Below are 15,639 nucleotides of genomic sequence, written 5' to 3'. Positions count from 1 at the left end.
ATCTATTTAATTATGTTAGTCATTTATTGTACACATTTTTATTATGCATATAGATGATTCATATTATTCAAAACCTTTAAATAAACATTGAATTTTATATATATGTGAACACAAATATTGCTAGATATATATATGAATATTTATATGCAAAATTTACAAAACTTTATACAGTTCAGTCATACATCTACATGATATAAGTAGATAGTTTTATAGTTTATAGTTTTGTAAAAAATAACAAATAATCTAAGCTTCAGGAACGCTTGTATATATTCTTACTCCATGCATATCCTTAATCTCTTCTTTAAGGGCCTGTGGAAATAATTGCAATAAAAAAAAATTCAATGGTGCAACAATATCTTTTCAATAATGTTTCTTACATCATTAATTAATCGATGCTGCTTAATAGTGTTCAATCCTTTGAATTCTGGTGCAATAACATTTATTTCAAACATTGCACCACATCCTCCTACAATAATAAAATATAAACATTCCTTCAAGCTTTAAAAAAATTTAAAAGATAAAAAGAATATCTTTAAAATTTTTATAAGCAAGCTATTTTTTAATCAAAAATATTAAATTAAAAATAAATAATATAGAATCTTAAATGAATGAAATTCTTTCAAATTTCTATATTAGACAAATCACTCTTAAATAATTATTCCTTAATAATGATCAAGATAATTCTTTTTAAAAAGCATCAGCGTTCTGTTACATATTCCATTACATTGTCGCAATAAAAATATACCATAATTTACTTCTTTTTCTTAATCATTTTACCTGAGACATCATTAACTTCTATAAGTTTAGCTTGAGGAAATTTGTTTCTTAGAATTGATATCATTTTTTGTTCAGCATTTCTACCAGCCAATGCCCTGTTGGGTCCATTCCATACTCTCGATAGAAGCTGCAAAACTTTCATTTTATTCATCTTACGCATTCTTCAAGAGTTTTTTATTTCTTTCTTTTGAAGCGAAAGGAAATAAGAAAATATGGATATTAGGAATTTCTTCAAACGCGAATAATAAGTATTTAACGAGCTGATTTTGGCATGTTAAGAGGGAATGGTAGCTATCATAAAGTTTCTTCAATTATAGAACAATTTGCTCAATAGTAAACATACACTTATATGAGAAGTGTGTTTGTACCTACCGAAATATTACGAAAATTTGACATAAACACACGACCGAACATAGTTATTATAATAGATCGGGTTCGTTTAAACCTCGTTTGTTTCTCTGTTTATGATCCAATGAGTGACAACTTTTCGTTGAAAACAGTCAAATGAAATGGTAGTCAACTGAGAGTACATAAGCATCAATATTTCACTCGATCAGCTGATCCGTAACTACAAAGTTAAGATGGCGCCATCTACTTAATTCTAGAACATTGTAAAAAAAAGAAGAGCGCATTAAAAAATATAAAAATACATACATATATTTTTTACTTTTACTCATACATGGAGTACGTGAATCGAATATTAAATTGACATCAATTGAAAATTATTATCACAAATTCAATACATTTGGTGTTATTTCATTTAACAAAAATTCATAAAATTTTATTAATGATATTATTCAGTAAATTTGTACATAAAAAGCTTCAAATAGTAAAAACTGAATTATGCAACAGCAGATCAAAAATATAAAATATAGCAAAAATTGATGAATGAGTTTTCAATTGATAAATATTGATTTCATAAAAAGAGAGGTTAGTCTATTTATTACCGACTAACCCACCTTTCACAACAAAAATTACAAGCTATTTTTACCGAACGTTATATCACAACCGACATCATCATTTTGATCCACGCATTCAAATAAACAATCTTTTATTGCTATTGATACTTAAAGAAACATTGTATCGCCTAATCTCTAAATAAAACTAGCAGATATATTAAAAGAAAATGTCATTCCTTTCAAATTCGCGATAGTTGCGATACATATGTTAAGTAAATAATCATACATGTAACAAGAGCCAATACATATTCGTGATGATGCAATCAACGAATGTGTGTGTATATGAAATCTTTCCTATGATTTCGTCATTTTTTTAACCAATTAGAAGAAAATTTGCGAAAGTAGATGCACAACAGGTTACGTTGTTTCGCGGATTAGATCTAATGAATGATTTGCTGGTTGCCGATAAATGCTTACGTAAACACGTATATCGCAAGTGGAAATCGAGTACACGCGCGTATGCGCACGCACCATAAACTTGGCAAAGGATGACGTAGATTAACACGGACTCGAGTGTAACCTTGATCCGTACATTGCAGCCTCTCCCTCCCTTTGCCCTGCGACCCCTGATCCTTCTATTTCACCGAAGCTGAAGCGCTTCAGGAGCAACATACAACTTACATACATACATACATGCAATAAACCATAGACTTGAGAAGTATAGACCGCAGATGCTGTGTTGAGAAAATGGCCTTTGTGGAAAAAGAAATAGAGATAAATAACAAGGTCTCTCCTTCCTTTTCTATGTATTAAACACAAATATCTATTAAAAAGAGAAAAAGAAACCGCGTAATATATCTCTATCTCTTTTTTAACGAGAACCACACTCTTCATAAAGCATGGCGGTCTATATTTCATATGTCTATGCAACGAATCAATGATGTGTGTGTACGTGTTTCTTCCACCGAAATTCATGCTTAGCTCGAATCTGAACGATACGTTGCGAAAAATTTACGAAGTGAAATCATTTCACCTTATAGGCTTATATGTATATACACTTACACACGGTTTTCTGGGGGGTGCAGGGGACACCGTGCAACAAGGAAGTGGTAAAGATATTATCGATTCGCTAGAGCTCACGAGTTAACGGTTTGTTTACACGAGTGTGGGGGAAAGTGCGCATGCGCGTCAGAACCAAAACAATAATAAGAGTAGAAGATTTGTGGCTAACGGATGAGCGGTCGCTCGCTTTAGCTCTAGGGAACGTTGCCGTGCCCTTTTTAATCTCTATACTTACAAATTACTCAAAATTGTAAACTTTCAACCTTTTATTATTCGAAAACAATTATTTGTTGGAGGTATTGCAATCGCCAGTGGATTTCTAGATTCCAAACCGTACACGCTGTGTGAGAGCCGGAGCCAGACTTGCGTCAAAACGTGTATTATTGTGCAACGTGTGCTCGAATCGAAATGTAACACGATCAAGAAAGAGACGATGTTGACGTTGAAATAACTCCAATCGAGTTATTTAAGAAAGAGATAGACAAAGAAGAACATTTTCGTGTATATACGTTCAAACGAATTTAAAACCACCGCGTTGTGTGTGTGTGGTCGACTACGCCAATATATGTGTCCGATGAGAATGTGTTCATTCAATTCTTCGAACTAAAGCACGAGCAAAACTTGATGATTCGTTCAACATTCGAGAAAAGGAAAGGCTTGCAGAGGAGGGGGTAGGATAGATGGTGCGTATTTACACAGTGAATCACGCGTTCCATGCGATTACGAGACGCGACTGCTAGTTTAGGCCATCTATGTTTACACAAACGTTTCTAAATATGTTCGTAAACATCAAGTGCACCTTTAACTGGGAAAGCTAGGCACGTTTAATCAATTCGGTTACCTATATCATTCAAAGACGGGTTTATTCTCCTCTGATAAAAAAATTACAATATATTTAAGAAACAATTAAAATAAAAAAAAAGAAACGGAAACAGTAAGCTAGGAAAGTATTTTTCTTGTGTATTGATGTGTGCAATGTGAAGAACCTTCTGCCTGCTTACGAAAGGAAAGGAAAAAAAGAGAGAAGGAGAAAGGGAAAGAAAGAGAGAGGACAATAACACGTTGGCCGAGAGCGCGGCTTTATTGTAGCCGCTGCTCGCCAGTATCGCAGACGTGGAGGTGTAAACACGGCATTCGTGCCATTGTCCTTTTGTTCTCGTAGCCGGTGAACGGGGGAAAGTAACCTACGCCATGCCGAGCGCCGAAGAAACAACCTACTTGATCGAGGTAGTGCCCAACACGACGCAAGACTTCCTCTCTCGCGACGTCGATCTTCTTGTCTCTCAAATCAAAGAGAACCTTCGACTATCCAGTTTGAAAGCTAAATCTAGCATCAGTCAGAAAAACCGACCATCACCATATCAAATACCTTCGAGGTCTTGGGCAGATCCCAGTAGCTGTGAGATGTGCGGCATGAAGAACACCGGTGGTCACGATCATCGTCATCACTTAACTCATCATCATCACCATCACAAAAGGCCGACAACGAGAGACGATGACCCGTATGAGCTTTTACAAGAATTGCTCAGAGAAGGTGGTTTGATAAAAGAGGCTGTGAAGAGACTTCAAGCGAATCTCGTCGACCTGGATAATTCCGAGGAGGAGGAAGATGATGAACAATCGTCGACAGTTTATCGAAGAAAACCGTACTTCTACGATTCGGAGGACGAACAGTTACCACCGGTGTACAAACCACTTGAGCTGTGAAAATGAATTATAGTGCGGCCGGTATACGAGACCGGTATATGGAATTTAAGGAGATTTAAACAGATTTTTGTGGTGTCTAGACTACACAAAAGTGAAAAAAGTTCGGTGTCCTTTATTAAAACAGTCATTCTTGTTCCTTGGTGTATCTTTCCACGGTTATACATTTGGTATACCTCGTGTGTGTATATATATATGTGTGTGCGTGTGTGTATATATTGTGTATGTGCATACATGAGAAAAAAAGGGTTATCAGGCGAGAACATATTCTCCTGTTAAGCAAAATATGTGTGTGGCTCGTATCGAAAGAAAGTACAACGAGGTAAACATAATTAGCCAAGAACTTACGGCCTTACATGGCCGTGTTTGTAAATATGGTATGTTGTTATCCGAAGTAGTTTCACACGCACGGATCGTGTAAATTCGGCTAAGCTCGCCTGTATCGACGACTCACGAGGCTTACGTGGAAGACATGGCTGCTTCGATTCGAGCCCTCGGATTCGATTTACATGACAACAAGGTTCACCGATCTTTTTTCAAAACTGCGATTCTTGTCCCTCTTTGAATAAACGAAAAAAGATAAAAGGAAGAGTTCCTGAGTGCTGCTCTCGCGTCCAGGGTACTAGAAAGATGAAGTTCTGGAAGTAGTGATTGACAAATTGAAATTTACCGAAATCGTTTGCAACCTATTTGTTCTCTTTTTTATACAAAAACATTTATAATTTTCTGTTTGCTTTGATAGTTTATTATCTTTTTTGTAATTATAGAAAGTAATCTGGTAGTTAATTTGAATTAGGTATTTAAAAATGAAAAGAAGTAGCAACTTAATGTGCGATCTAATGTGAATCGGTTAGCATAATAATTCAGCATCCAATAATTTAATGCTTATTTAAGTTCATGTGTTACCTCCGTTATATATGTTTATGTATAGTTATGATTATAGATTTTTTTAATGGCGTGAAATACGAGAAAGAGCACGCGTATGAACGAAAAGTATCCTATAGTATATAGGATATATTAGTTAAAGAATTTTGCTCGATTTGATCGGGCTGTTATGGTCCAGTTACTACTAGAGGAGTTAACTAAGTAAATCATCTGAGAAATCAATCAACGAATTATAAAAACGCCTTTTTACGCGCGGAAGCATCGCAACTCGAAGGATAGTGATCTCATTTATTTCCTTCTTTTTTATTTTTTTCTGCACAACGAACGAGAGGTATTTGTTTAAGGTAGAAACAACAATGTAGCGTTCGTTACTTGAGTTATATATATTATGTATATGTATACTTTCAAATTTAAGTTCTGTAATTGTACGAATTATCGCCATTTTGTGCGTTTGAAAGTATTTAGCCGACTTGGTTGAAGAGAGATAGTAAATCCACTTTGTTGTAAAAGTATATACGCGAGTGCGTGGGTTTCTTATACGATTGATACATGGTAGGTTTACATTCGCTCCGCATATATTAAGTACATATATAGTTATTTATCACTATCGATCGTTAGCGACGTAACAAACGCTGTACGCGCGTGTAAATTTGTTGTATGCATATTGGATGCACATGCGTATTCGGTTTAACGGTAGAGCATAATTCAGTTTATGATTTCGGAACTGATATGAAGAAAAATCCGGTAAAAGGTGGATTTTGTAATATGTCACCCTATAAGAGCCGGACAAAATGAAAGCACGGTATCGCGTATCGTGTCATGTCTACATATTGTACAAATGTTAACTAGTTCACAACTACAAATATTACGTTAGATCACAGTTCCGATGAACGCACGTGATCATATGTATGAGCGAATGAATGGGGAATTAGCGCGTTTCTTCCTGATGTGTATTTTGTGCGTGTATGTGCAACGATTTGAGTTCGCATAGGTATGAATGTGTAGATAATGAGAGATTTGTCTTTAAATTCACCGTTAAAGTATAAATCAAGGAAGTTATATACCTCGTTGTGATTGTCGGATTTGTCATCCGGCGAACCTTAATTATAAATAAACAAGTAAAAGATTTCATCCTAGTCTTATTTTATATTTTCTTACCCAGTGAGTTCTATTTACCCAGTGAGTTGTATTTTAGGAAATTATTGTTTTCAGAATTTTTTATTAGTTACTATATTGATTTATGCCACGTATTAATGTTATAAATATTGTAATGTAGATTTTAACTCGTGCTCTTGCCATAAAAATGTATCGAAGAAATTTTGTTACGAAAAGCTATCCAATCACCTTGGTACATACATATATGGAAAACATATTTCATGCGTGAAGGTATTACAGGGACATCATAATATCCTCGGTGATTAAATGAGATAATCTTTCAATAAAAAAATAACAGAATCTTTGAGATATTTGAACTTCTTATTTAATTATTTTCTATTCTTAAAGATTTCTAAGTATAATTTAATAATAATTTTCAAATGTGTATAATCTAATATAAAAAATGATATAGAAATAACTTTAATATACATCAGTAAAAAATTTTAATTTTTCCTTAAAAACACTCAAAACTTAATTTATAAATGATAGCATAGTGGTCAGATAATAATACCGATAAAGTGTTTCAGTTACTTTTAAACAAGATTATGGGAATCAACTTATATTTACCGGTGCTTGATATTTATTTACTCTACATACAGATAATGTTACGTAATGGAAATATTGTCGATAGCGAGAAGCAAAAGTAAAAAATTACAAAAGGGAATGATTCTTTACATCTATGTTATTATATTCATTGATAGCATCGTAAAATACAGTTAATAAATAATATTGAGTTGTTTTATCGACATGATAAAATTAAAGGGAAGAGCTGTACGATAAATAACTTTTGACGTTTTAAATAATGTACGTGGCTGGATTGAAACATTTGCGTCACCTCTTAGAAATAGATGATAACGGAAATTGGTATACGTAAATAACATATATGTGATTATAAATAGTTATAGTTAAAATTATTCCTTTTGACATATATGAGTAATAATATGTACATACATATACATATGCACGCTCGTACGTTATCAGTGACGTTTTACGACATCCGTCTTTAATTAGAACTTCGAAACCAAGTAGCAGTTCATGAGCAAATTAGTTGTCAAATCGTAATATTTCATCGATTCTTTTAAATCAGTTATAGATAAAAATTACACAACTAATAATCAAAATTTTAAGCAATGAAGATATATATTTTAAAGTAGTCAGTCAGTTGCAAATATGTATACATAGAATCATGTAATCGTACAATAAAATTATTTATTAAAAATCAAAGTTAATTAGATATATTATAATAAAAGAAAAAATATGTAGATAGGAAATTATATGAAGCGTTAGAAAAATTGGAAAAATTATTATAAGAAATCTGCAATTTATTGCTATTATAAGTTAGTACAATAATATTTTTCATTTTTCATAGATAAAAGATCTATTTTTATACATTAATTTAGCTTATGTAAAACAGTGAGTTTTATACTCATATAAAAATCACCAAGGTTTATTAACAATGATTCGTCTTAATTATCGATTAAAAATATAGGACGCTAAATAATTAAATTTCAAGATTAAATTAAAGACATGTTAAGTCATTTGTTTGATCTAAAATAATATAATATAGAATGATAAATAATTTACATTAATTAAAACATAATGAACTTGACTGCTCTTTCTATTTGATGTAGATTCATGTTGTTTTATAAAGACTAAATTTAATACATGTATATATAACATACAGGTATGTAATGAGTAATGACTGGCAATGATAACAAAAGGCCAATCATTCCATGTCGTTACGCGGGAAGTTGCAAACATTATTGGTCGGTTGAAATTCATCACGTGATCCTTTAGACTGTTACAGATAAAAGATAATAAAGTGGGTCGTGAATCGTACATTTGCGTGAAAAGTGATTTTATAAGTATCAATGGAATTTTCGTAACTTGAACATTGCATGAGTCATTGCTTACGTTACAAAGTCTATATTCAACTAGTGTCATAAGAAAACTATACTGTTCTGTCAACAAATCGGCAAATGAATATAAAGTAATATGGCGGACACTACGCATTTGTATGTATAGTCACAATTTATTGATTCTTATTATATCCTTGATATTAATTAGGAATCGATATACTGTTATTGAATATAAATATATAATTGTTATAATGATAGTAACAAATTATTTGTTTTTTGTATTCCAAATACTTCGTTGTTTACTTTTTTCCCCTTATGCATCATTTCTTGTCCAACTTGTTTCCTTATCGTACCTTATAATACCTTTCATAATGCTATCAATTATATTGTTTATTGCTTTATTAATTATGCCATGATGACTTTTATTCCAGCAAATACGATAATGTTTGTAATGTTAAATTCTAATTTTTACAACAATATTTTGCCAAACTTTAAGGTTATGTTAAAGGTAATTTCCTTCCGCGCATGTGCGAAGGATACGAGGTATACCCATATATACAGGATGTTCAAATTCCATATCTAATCAAAACATTAAACTAATATCATATTTAATACATAATTGAAGTTATAGAATTATAAATTGTTATTTAATATAACAATTATATTTATATTAATTTTTTAAATATTTGGACATAGTCCTCATAAAGTGTTATATATACTATAGTGAATACTGAATACAGTCTATAACAAATATATTTTAATCTTTAAAAATAAAAAAATAAAAAGATAAAAGTGTTAATCGGTGATTACTTATCATATGTTAAATACAATTTCCATTTAATAAAATGTTACTTATCATTGGTCTTATTCTACTAATTTTTGATTATGTAAAGCAGATAATTATTGATAATTATGTACCGATTACCGATATTAATATCATTTTAAAGCAGATTTTTGTATTAAATCTTATAAAACTAGAATTTTATTACTTTGGAGTATTTTTCAAAATTTTAAATGTGTTTAATAAAAATTGAAAAATGTATACTATTAAATATAGCAATTATAACTGGACAAAGAAATTTTGAAGTAACGTAATTATTTTGATTGTAAAAAAATTGTACGTATATTGAATAAATTTAACAGTAAATTATTCTCATTGAATTTTTTAGTTATTTCTTTCTCCTAAGAGCATATTTTCATTAATGAGGATAACGCTTATCTTGTTCATATGTAGTACTTTATAACTATATAATCTTATTGTTAATATTATTTTTTTATGATAAAGATATATCGAATACTCGACCTATTTATTTTTGTGCTATTATTAAATTGTTAATAGAAAATTATACCTACAAGAACTTTTAACGTTGTTACTAATTTTCTTCTTTAATTATTGTTCAGATATTTTACAAGGAACAATATAACAAGATTATATTATATTATAATATACAATGTTTTTATTGGATGGAAAGGTTTATATAAATTAGAACTGAAATTATTTGCTATTAAGTTGGAAATTAGATTGTTTGTTAATGTAATAATAAATAAAGCTACTATTTTTTCGTATTTTTTATTACTTGATAAGTATAGAAATATCATTTTAGGAATGGACTAGAATCATGTTTTCAAAGGGGAAATCTTACTTTAAAAGTACCTATGTCCCTTTTCCAAAATAATCGGAAAAGATTAGTCGCACGCATTAACTCAAATACAAAAGTACCAACTACAGGCACTTTTATTATTCTCGAAGGAGGAATTGAGGTTCCGTTTAATGATACAGATATATGCTGGCCATTCAGACAGGTAAATAAATCGTTAATTATATAGTACAGTAATATAACATATCTTGTTTATGTAATTTTTTTGTTAGGAGTCATTTTTTCAATGGTGTTTCGCTGTTGAAGAGCCAGGATGTTATGGTGCCCTTGATTTAGCAACAGGAACGTCCATTTTATTTATGCCACGATTGCCGCCTGAATATGCAATTTGGGAAGGAAAATTACATAGTTTGGACGATTTTAAAAAACGATATGCAGTAGACGAAACTTATTATACCGACGAGATAGCTAAAGTTTTGAAATCAAAACAAGCAAATCTTCTTCTCACTTTAGTAATTTAGTATTTAAAATAAATATTTTAAAGGATTACATACACTTAGGGGCCATCTTATTTAAAAATAAATTTATTATCGCTCGGAAGTGAAATGTAACTAAATTCTTGCGAAAAGTTATTTGAAATTTAAATAGCAATTTTTCGCCATAAAACAGTCAAGAAGAATATGAAAATTAAATTATTACTTCCGATACTGTTCTTGAAAATATATAGAGAAAAAATCACGAATAGTACAATTTCGAATAAAATTATTATTGATTCTACCTACGCGTATGTTTTCTTTTCAATGAATAGCTTACTTAATCTAGTTTTGCAAACATATTTATTTCTCTTATTATACTTTTAGAATGGTCAAAATAGTGATAGTGGCTTACAAGCAAAAGAGGCAACTTTTGATGGCATTAATCAGTGAGTACTAATTTTCAATATTTTTTATATTATAAATAATTTATTTATTTACATTCTATCGTGTTATAGGTTCAAAGTTGACAATAAAATTTTATATCCTGAAATATGTGAATGGTAAGTGCTACAAAATTAATATTATACGGTCTGGTAAAAATACGTTAATTCGACCGAAAGAATTAAATAAATGGCCCTAAACAAGAAATTTTTATTTTATTGTAGAATATAGAAGGTAGAACATATAAAACGTAAAAATTAATTACTATATATCAAATTGAAATTGGCGAAATTTCACACGATATATGGAAATTTAAAAAATTGTTATCGAAATTGGGCAATTGTCGATTTATTATATCGATATATATCGTTATAATTATTTTCTGTAAGTTTGTCACAAGTCTTTCACATGAAGCCTTTTAATAATGGCTCTATAAAATCGTTAAATTAAAAGTATCATTGAAAACAGGTTCAAGGTATAAATACTAGTCGTTATATCTGTTTTAATTCAAAACAAACAATTTTATTGGTTTCTGCAAGAGATATTTCATACTGCTTCATCTTTTCATTTCATAATTGAAGAAGGTACATTAAATAAGACATGAAGGAATTATTGTTAAGCCTAATCTTATTAGATGCTTGTATGCTTTATACAGATGATACTAGCTGGTCATGTATGTACAAAATTTTTAATGCGAATGAGCATGCAATCCTCTGCTTGGATCACTAAATTTATTATACGAAGCTATGAATCCAATTCTGGAAAATACGCTGGACAGCAAAGTCTAACACAGACAAGCATTTTTGTAGAAGAGGGATTAGAAATACAGGAAGTGCCTTTAATTGTTAGAAAGATAAAAAATATTGAAACCATATGTAACAATAAAGATCAAAATAGAATTTCTATTATTGATAATTGTTACAAAGTTCCTGATATATCTAACAAGAATGAGCCATTTATATTTAATGTTAAAAGTAATGCAAGTTCCAAAAGTAACACTAATATGAAAAACAAAGCATTAAACCAAAGAATAGACATAGAAACAGATGAGGGAACTGCAATATTATTTTATTCAGATCTTGACTGTTTCAAAGATTTGAACGTAGAAGAGGCATTGCAAGGATTACAACTGTTCAATGCAACTAATGGTGCCTATCCTACGTTAGACAACAAGATCTCGCAAGAAATCAATTGTAGAGTAGCTTTAGAAGGATTAAGAAAAGTTATAGACTTAGAAAATAATTGGTTTAAACAGAAGTCTAATAAAATGCAAAGAAATAGGCAGTTTGATGTTGATAATACTACTAGAGATATGATAATAAAACAATTGATTAAATTAATTATTAATAGTAATGATGCCGAAATAATAGTTCAGGGGCTGATAGCCCTAAAAAAGGATAAAGTTAGTCCATCTAGAAATATATATAGAGATTTCATGTGTGATGAAGCTTTAAGTCGAGCAACAGATGGAGAGTTTTCACCTGCGCAATTAGTAAATTTAATAAAGATTTTATCATCTTATAAAGATTCTAAGTACCGTAAATCAATAGATACCTTATGGGTTGGTATTTTGCTTCAAGAGCAAGAGATTAATACATATACATTAGTAGCATTATTTAAAGTATTAAAGTATTTTAATCAAAGTAAAAATATGGTCAAACTTATTTTAGAGAGAAAACTTTCTGACTGTTGGTTAAAATTAACAGGCACACAAATTGCAGAAATACTAGATTCTTTTCATGATGATGTTTCTGCAATGAAATGTTTAATGAGTGCAAGTAAGTGGGCAAGTATAAGCATGAATGCATGTAGTGAAAAAGATTTAATAAATTTTATACATAGTTTACATGTAAAAGATTACATTGATGATAGAATAGAAAATACTTTACAAGGCTATTTGAAATCTAAAGCATCACAAATTGATGATTCCAAATTAATAGCTACAATTATGAATTATTGTAAGGATTTGCAAATCAGAAATGAAAGAATCCTGTCAGAATGTGGGGAATATTTTATAAACCATGCTATGAATATATCAACTTCTTCATTGTCTTCTATTCTTACACCATTTGGATTATTATATGTACATCCTCCCAATAGTACTAAATTTTGGAAAACTTTTGATGATGTGTTATCAGTAAAATTTCATGATTTGAAATTAGATGACGCTTTAGATATTCTTCTTTCTTGTACTTATTTGGAAAAATATCCTGTTAAATTTTTTGATAAGATATTTATTTCACAATTACTGCATAAAATTCATTTGAGAAATCATTCTGTATTCTCTAATCGCATAAAAAATAAGTTGAAATTATTGGATGCTACCATGTTTTTAGAGTCTAAGGAATATCCATCTTTACATTTTCCCCTAAGAAGAGTAGAGAAACCTTTATTTTTAGATGCTCGAATTAGAAGAGCAGTGAACATGATATATCAACCATTGGCATCTTTGGTAGGGGGAGAACAAAAATTGAGTAAAAATGTGATATTGAATAGACTACCACCTATAAATTTCTATATTCTTGATATTCTTATACATCCGCATATGGTATCCACATCGGTATTTCATTTGAATTTAGATCAGGAGAAAAATGTGAATACTGCAGTTTTCATTTATTTACCAGAATATTATTGTAGAAATACGCGACATTTAATAGGACCGCAAATAATGAAAAAGAGACAGATTAAGAAATTAGGTTTTAAAGTTATGATGTTAGATTATGCAACAATACAGGAACTCTGGAATCAATCTAATAAATTGTTATCTTATTTGTTGAAAAGTTTACATTCTGCAGAAAATTCTGTATAACATATACGTAACAGAAATATAAAATATAAATTCCTCTATTTTTGATAGAAATTGTAAAAGTAGTCTAATGAAATATATTGTATAATGTGTAGAATAAAATCTTTCATAGATGAAAACTGAATAATTTCTTATATAATTATTGACAATTATATTATTATAAAATAAGATGTAAGTTTTATGTGAAGACATATGTATATCTTTTCTTTATAGTCGAGTCATAAAATCTCCACAAGAAATTGAGGTACTGGAATATGTGATTAAAGTTAGCTCAGATGCTCACAAATCTATTATGCAAATGGTGAAACCGGGATTTGCAGAATTTCAAGCAGAAGCAGCTTTTATGCATTATGTATACTCCATAGGAGGTTGTAGGCATGTGTCTTATACTTGTATTTGTGGATCTGGACATAATGCATCTATATTACATTATGGACATGCTGGTGCTCCCAATAATAAAGTTATAAATAATGGTGATATGTGGTAAGTTTTGATCTCTCACATTTTAATTGAAATTTATTTTATTTACAAAAAATATTATTTTTTGTCTATAAGCCTTTTTGACATGGGTGGGAACTACTGTGGATATGCAGCTGATATTACATGTAGTTTTCCAGTTAATGGAAAATTTACAGAAGACCAAAAAATGATCTATAATGCAGTGTTGGCTGCTCGTGATGCAGTGATGGATGCTGCAAAGCCTAACGTTCTTTGGACAGATATGCATCTTTTAGCAAATAAAACTATGTTAATTTCATTAAAAAGTGGTGGTTTATTAGTAGGCGATGTTGATGAAATGATGAAAGCAGGATTGCATGAAGTTTTTCAGCCTCATGGGCTTGGACACCTTATGGGATTAGATGTTCATGATGTTGGTGGATATCTTCCAGGACATCCTGAACGTTCATCAGCTCCAGGCTTAAGAAAATTGAGAACCAGTCGTGTTTTACTGGCTGGTATGGTTTTGACAATTGAGCCAGGTTGCTATTTTATTGATTGCGTAAGTAAAAAAACTATAATAGATTATAAGAATGTGAAGAAAATATTGAATATTAAAATTTTTCGAATCTATAAAGATTCAATAATATTAACAAGATTTTATATATCAATCAATATAAAAAAAGATAGTTGATATATAGTTATTAGATGCAGCACTGAAAAATCCAAATCAGTCAAAATTCATCGTTGCTGAAGAATTGAAAAGATTTCGTGGTTGGGGTGGAGTTAGGATCGAAGATGATGTTCTTATAACGGAAACAGGCGTAAGAAATTTAACGGATGTGCCACGCACGTAAGTTTCTTGCATATTTTGATATTTACATTACCTGATATTTAAATTATTCGTCTTACAATTATATTCATTATTTATTAATATTTATACGTACTTTATTTGTTAATATCTGCACGATTTTTGACGTCACCTGCAATTAAAATGTAAGTATAACTTACAACAACACATCGTTTAATTATAGCGTGGAAGAAATAGAAGAATGGATGGCCGCTGGAAAAGAATGAGGTTGATTACATATGAGAAAACAATGAATACATCGTATAAAATATGCCATTGTATAACGAAGAATTTCGTGTAAAGAAACACTATTTCCATATTCTGTTCCTTATGATATAAGAACAATTGTGATACGTCATATAACGTCATAAAATATTTTTACACGCGTTTCTTATAGCGTATATAATGCAATATTTAGTATCAAACAGGTTTAAGTCATGCCTTTATAAATTGTATATAAAGAGAAACAAATAAAACAATATTCTTTATTATACAGTTCATCAATACTTTTATTCTTCCAAACGAAATTTTATTGCATCTTTTCTTTTATTAAACAAAATATATATTGCAAAATATTTACTTAATCTAGATTAGAAAATAATCTTTAAATATTAATAGAATATACGGAATTAAAAAAATATTAGATGCATTGAAAATGGAACTGCATGGTTTTCTATCGTGAAAATTTC

The 15,639-nt window shown here is 30.3% G+C and overlaps 4 protein-coding genes across 8 annotated transcripts; 3 read left to right on the top strand and 1 right to left on the bottom strand.

Moving 5' to 3' along the window:
• Window position 1: 1 nt before the first annotated feature.
• On the bottom strand, window positions 2–3,108 carry LOC100649813 (bolA-like protein 3). 5 transcript variants are annotated; one of them, XM_003397610.4, is made up of 5 exons: window positions 2,974–3,108; window positions 1,150–1,378; window positions 778–904; window positions 378–466; window positions 2–309 (listed from the first exon to the last, which is right to left on the bottom strand). In XM_003397610.4, the coding sequence occupies exons 2-5, from the start codon at window positions 1,189–1,191 to the stop codon at window positions 244–246; spliced, it is 324 nt and encodes a 107-aa protein (XP_003397658.1). In that variant the 5' UTR covers window positions 1,192–1,378; window positions 2,974–3,108; the 3' UTR covers window positions 2–243. The 5 variants fall into 5 exon arrangements, with proteins under 5 accessions (XP_003397658.1, XP_012167252.1, XP_012167253.1 ...); XM_012311862.3 differs by lacking the exon at window positions 2,974–3,108 and adding an exon at window positions 2,739–2,873; XM_012311863.3 differs by lacking the exon at window positions 2,974–3,108 and adding an exon at window positions 2,154–2,290.
• Window positions 3,109–3,381: 273 nt separating this feature from the next.
• On the top strand, window positions 3,382–6,458 carry LOC100650206 (GSK-3-binding protein). Its single transcript, XM_020864316.2, has one exon. It carries the CDS (start codon window positions 3,930–3,932, stop codon window positions 4,443–4,445), a length of 516 nt encoding a protein of 171 aa, XP_020719975.1. The 5' UTR covers window positions 3,382–3,929; the 3' UTR covers window positions 4,446–6,458.
• Window positions 6,459–8,100: 1,642 nt separating this feature from the next.
• Window positions 8,101–15,441, top strand: LOC100650327 (xaa-Pro dipeptidase). Its single transcript, XM_003397615.4, has 9 exons — window positions 8,101–8,497; window positions 9,946–10,144; window positions 10,212–10,451; window positions 10,800–10,861; window positions 10,931–10,975; window positions 13,876–14,145; window positions 14,218–14,662; window positions 14,802–14,953; window positions 15,135–15,441. The coding sequence occupies exons 1-9, from the start codon at window positions 8,478–8,480 to the stop codon at window positions 15,175–15,177; spliced, it is 1,476 nt and encodes a 491-aa protein (XP_003397663.1). The 5' UTR covers window positions 8,101–8,477; the 3' UTR covers window positions 15,178–15,441.
• Window positions 10,982–13,789, top strand: LOC105666055 (FAST kinase domain-containing protein 3, mitochondrial). Its single transcript, XM_048408317.1, has one exon. The coding sequence runs from the start codon at window positions 11,491–11,493 to the stop codon at window positions 13,663–13,665; it is 2,175 nt and encodes a 724-aa protein (XP_048264274.1). The 5' UTR covers window positions 10,982–11,490; the 3' UTR covers window positions 13,666–13,789.
• Window positions 15,442–15,639: the final 198 nt, after the last annotated feature.

Source organism: Bombus terrestris, chromosome 9 (genome assembly GCF_910591885.1).
Source record: "Bombus terrestris chromosome 9, iyBomTerr1.2, whole genome shotgun sequence".
NCBI lineage: Eukaryota > Metazoa > Arthropoda > Insecta > Hymenoptera > Apidae > Bombus > Bombus terrestris.
Note: the sequence above shows the minus strand (reverse complement) of the source record. Positions and strands in the feature narration are given on the sequence as shown.

Bases quoted from the DNA above. Each gene is read 5' to 3' on its own strand.
- LOC100649813 (XM_003397610.4), bottom strand. From the start codon at position 1,191: ATGTTCGGTCGTGTGTTTATGTCAAATTTTCGTAATATTTCG. The intron at 905-1,149 runs GTAGGTACAAAC...AAAGTTTTGCAG, and splicing joins CAAATTTTCGTAATATTTCG to CTTCTATCGAGAGTATGGAA. The intron at 467-777 runs GTAAAATGATTA...TTATTATTGTAG, and splicing joins AGAAGTTAATGATGTCTCAG to GAGGATGTGGTGCAATGTTT.
- LOC105666055 (XM_048408317.1), top strand. From the start codon at position 11,491: ATGCTTGTATGCTTTATACAGATGATACTAGCTGGTCATGTATGTACA.
- LOC100650206 (XM_020864316.2), top strand. From the start codon at position 3,930: ATGCCGAGCGCCGAAGAAACAACCTACTTGATCGAGGTAGTGCCCAAC.
- LOC100650327 (XM_003397615.4), top strand. From the start codon at position 8,478: ATGGCGGACACTACGCATTT. The intron at 10,145-10,211 runs GTAAATAAATCG...TTTTTTTGTTAG, and splicing joins TATGCTGGCCATTCAGACAG to GAGTCATTTTTTCAATGGTG. The intron at 10,862-10,930 runs GTGAGTACTAAT...ATCGTGTTATAG, and splicing joins ACTTTTGATGGCATTAATCA to GTTCAAAGTTGACAATAAAA.